Genomic DNA, 4,122 nt, shown 5'->3' with positions numbered 1-4,122 from the left:
TGGACCACAGAATGATTTCTGTACCCTTCCTCTAGGGCACTGAGCATGAACAGAAGACCCAGGATCAGAGCACTCATGTAACATTCATTAATTTTTGAACCTTTGCTCTGCACAGCAATCCACAGGACACCATTCTGCAGTACACGAGTATTGAGAGAGTTTGGAGAACAGCATAAGCAGTTCCATAGAACTTAGGGGGCAAAAAGCACTGCGTTGGTGAAGCTGTCACATCTTGTAGGGTGGATTCTATTACCTCCTTATACAATGTCCCTCATAGCTATACAAGGTGATAGCAGTCAGCTGTGAACTAACTCACACAACTATAAAACACTCATTTGCCATCTGCTAGTCTAAAGAACTTACAATAGTAAAATACACCCTATGCAGGAATTCAGCTTCTTACTTCACAGAGCAGAAACCTCTTTACGTCCATTTTTCTATGAAAGAATAAACTAAGGTATCTCTTCCTTTACCCCTTTGCAGATTATTGAAATGTCTTCTAGAGTTAGGGTTGTATCAGAGTGCATTTTTGCAAAACTACATGCCTCCACAATTTGCAGGATTCAGCAAGTCAAAACCGTAATAAAGTTTACTTTTATAAGTGCGATTATGTGAATGTTTACTAGAATAATGCCATTTAAAAATATAGTGTTTTAATACAACAATCTCTTCTTACAGACAAAAAAAATAGTAGTTGAACAAGTATGTTTTAAAAGCAATGAGAACTGAGGAGATAAAGTCCTACCCAGCAGAACACTCACTTCTTTGCAATTCAGGCATTTCACACGTAAGAATACAGAGTTGTATAACTACATCATGATTGTAAGTGTCCTGAGCATAGTTTCTTCTTTTGTGAACCTTCATAAGAGAAGTAATGTCAGCTCAAAGCATTAAAGAGGCATTAAAGTATATTATTCCCAAAATATATCCACAGTTAAGTTGAATAGGGACAAAGCCTGAGCATCTTGTAGGGGGAATTATTTTTTAAATGAACACCATAAGTGGAAGGAAGGATTTTTAACCAGGGTTATTTTCTTTTTCTTTCATTAGGTAGTAAAAGAGTTGGCATAACCTATGTTTGGTTTTATGTTTTCAAGAAAAAACACTAAAATTACAATTACTTAAATGAAAAGCAAGTATTCATTAATCCCTAATCAAAGCAGAAAGATTGATCAAGTTGAACAATACCAAGTAGGACAATCTTTGTATTGGCCTATTTTGATTACATGGTTAAAAAAAAAACCACAACAGGCATGCTGATCAATATCACATGTATCAATGATACTACTGTGATTAAAACAGAAGTTAATGCATATATAGTGAAAAAATGAGTAAAACAGCTTATGTTTTGTAAACTTATTTGGGGACAAATTTGCAACAGTGATTCCAGCTTTTACTGAATACATTAAGACAGCTGTCACAAGGGCCTTTTCCCTTTGGCTGAAATGCATTTTAAAAAAGCATGTTATGATCTGATAATGTAAAGCTACAGGCATATGCACATACATACATCTCAGCGTGCACACACACGTTATAATATATACACATATACACACACAGAGTAGACATATGGTGATACATGCTGTAAAATATTACCAGCATCAGAGCGATGTCCTACCACTGTTCCCAGCTAAAGTCATCTCCTCTACCAAACACAAGAAAAAAGCCTAAAATAGTAAGGAAAATGACTGCATTGCCAGCCAGCACGAGACCACAGGCTCCCCATTTGATCTGAAATGAAACAATCAAAGCAGTTCTTATAAGATAGGTTTAGGCCAGTTATTTATATGCATTAGATAAACTAAACAAAATACTACAGAAAGGTGCTAAAAGCAAAAAGAAAAAAGACAAACAATAAATAATTCAATTTATGTGACTAATTATTCAATTAGCAACCACTCATACTACTAATACAACACTTCAATACACAGGCTAATAATGCTATGTTTTAGAACAAAATAATTACCTTGCCATACAAATCACTAAAACATACCTAAGCCATAGAAAAATCTGGTGAAACTAGTGCTCCCCTTTAATTGGTACGCAACAAAATAAAAGATTGCCCTTCAAATAAATGCCAGTAACAAGCATGGAAAACTGTACGCAGTCTTAAAGGTAAATAGCTTTCTTTAAAGATCTGCCCAACTGTGGTTACTCAAATAAACGACATTTACTCTTAAAAGATATAGCTATGAATTAGAGTTCCCCCTCGTGGTCACTTCTGGTTCTGCCTACTGTCAGGTCCACAACTTAAAAACAAAACTGCAGTGTCAGGGAAATTGTGCATTACAAAGAAATTAAAACTAAGCACACAAGTTTTAAGCAAAACTGAAAGACTGAAGGGGAAAAACAACGCAACACATAAAACATCATTGGGAGACAAGATGAAAGAGATCTTTGGCTTGCAAAACAAATGTGACAAAATCTCACCACTGAAGAGCAGTTCAGAAAGCAAAGAGAAAAGAAGCTAGCAGAATTTCCTCAGACTTTGAGGGGACAAAGCATGAGCTTGGGAAATGCTTTGAAAACCAGAAGGGCAGCTCTGGAAGTTTGGCCTTTTATCTTTTAACTGATAATGCACTCCAGTCACCAAGTTTTCAGCATCCTAAATGGAGAAAGCAGACATTCTGAGATAAAAATAAGGAAGGTGGCGCAAGAAGCGGTGCAAAAGTTGATGAGACAGAGAGGCATGAGATGTAAGAGGAGATAATATCTTGTACTGGACCAAAACAAAGCTGGAAAAAAAACCAGCTAAAAACTTTTCAGTCATGCAAATCCTTTGTTCAGGTCAAAAAGCAGTATTAACAGACAAAATTTCAGCAGAGTGATTATTTTCATCAGAATCTAGAAACGTCACAGTAGTGAAATTAAAGACAGGATTCACAAACCGCAACAGTGCGCTTAAAAGATTATATTCAGTAACTGGTGCCTTACAATAAAAATTAGCGAGCAGAACTTACCGCTTCAACCCGTGCAAGGATTATAGGAAATCCAAAGGCAGAAACAACAATTCCAGTTGTGAAGAAATATGCCAATTCCCTGCAGGCACTGCTGGCTGCATCACTGTCATCACTTACTCTTTTTGCAATGAAGTGGGGAATGGGGCAGATGAAGTAAAATATTAAGACAAACAGAGGCCAGTATACACTGGGGAGGGGGGAAAAAGGAAATACACAATCAGTTTAGATGGATGCTTCAATAAAAAGTATCTTCTGTTTAGAAAAAGTATTTGCAATAGCTGTAATCCTACTTTATGGTCTGAAAAGTGGATTACGTGATTTAACCACACGCTTTCACCCAAAGGGGCAATCCCACCTCATTTTCCCTGCATACTGGCACAAGCACTCATACAGCCTCGTGCAGAGCAGGATCCACTCCCTCACACAACCACGCCTTAATTTATTTAAATTTGCACCACCTCGGTGATTCAACTCACACCACCGCCTCACAAAAACAAGTCACCCCACACAGGGCACAGGAAATGCACGCAAGCGGGACGGAAACCAAGAGCTTTCCCAAATTAGAGGGGTCCTGGAGTATCAACAAGCCGACTGTGAAGGCACACCCTTGCACGCTCATCTCCTTGGGAGTGCTCCCATTAGCTTCACGTGGATTTTTAAGTGTAACAGACATCTCAGTTGGAGTCTTGTGATAGGAGGATTGTTTAAAGAAACAGGGAAGTAAGGGAAAGAATCGTCCGAGGTTAAAAATGACTGTTTAGCAAGATGGCACCGCTTTTTCTGAGAAAGTATAGAGCTGTTTTCAGTCTTTTTTTAATGGAAACGCAAGTACTGGCTAAGGAGGTGGTATTTAATCCCAACAAACCGCCATGTGCCAAGAGCCAAAAAGCAGCTAGAAGATAACGAGAGCCAAACTGCGCCATTAAATGAGATTAACACCTCAATTAACATATATAAAGAGGGGGAAGTTTTGGAAACGAAGCCGGCCCGCTCACCCGTAGTACTCCAGGGCGCAGCCCAGCATCAGGAACGTCAGCCCGATGGCTCCGCTGAAGGACAGCGCCACGAGAGCTGCAACGGCACAAGGCAGGCGGTGAGGCGGAAGCCGCCTCACCGGTTACCGGTTACCCCTCCCCGCGACACCCGCCCCCCCGCTGAGGCG

The 4,122-nt window shown here is 39.4% G+C and overlaps 1 protein-coding gene across 1 annotated transcript in view; it reads right to left on the bottom strand.

Annotated features, from left to right (window-relative positions):
- Window positions 1–6: 6 nt before the first annotated feature.
- The window catches only part of LEPROT, a 4,492-nt gene continuing 376 nt past the window's right edge, over window positions 7–4,122 (bottom strand). The window contains exons 2-4 of the mRNA XM_009320648.1: window positions 3,956–4,031; window positions 2,961–3,147; window positions 7–1,645 (exon numbers count right to left, since the gene is read on the bottom strand). Of these exons, the coding sequence (XP_009318923.1) occupies window positions 1,637–1,645; window positions 2,961–3,147; window positions 3,956–4,031 (272 nt within the window). The 3' untranslated portion in view covers window positions 7–1,636. The remainder of the gene's footprint in view (window positions 1,646–2,960; window positions 3,148–3,955; window positions 4,032–4,122) is intronic.

Source organism: Pygoscelis adeliae, unplaced genomic scaffold (assembly GCF_000699105.1).
Source record: "Pygoscelis adeliae isolate BGI_AS28 unplaced genomic scaffold, ASM69910v1 Scaffold402, whole genome shotgun sequence".
Classification (NCBI taxonomy): Eukaryota; Metazoa; Chordata; class Aves; order Sphenisciformes; family Spheniscidae; genus Pygoscelis; species Pygoscelis adeliae.
Note: the sequence above shows the minus strand (reverse complement) of the source record. Positions and strands in the feature narration are given on the sequence as shown.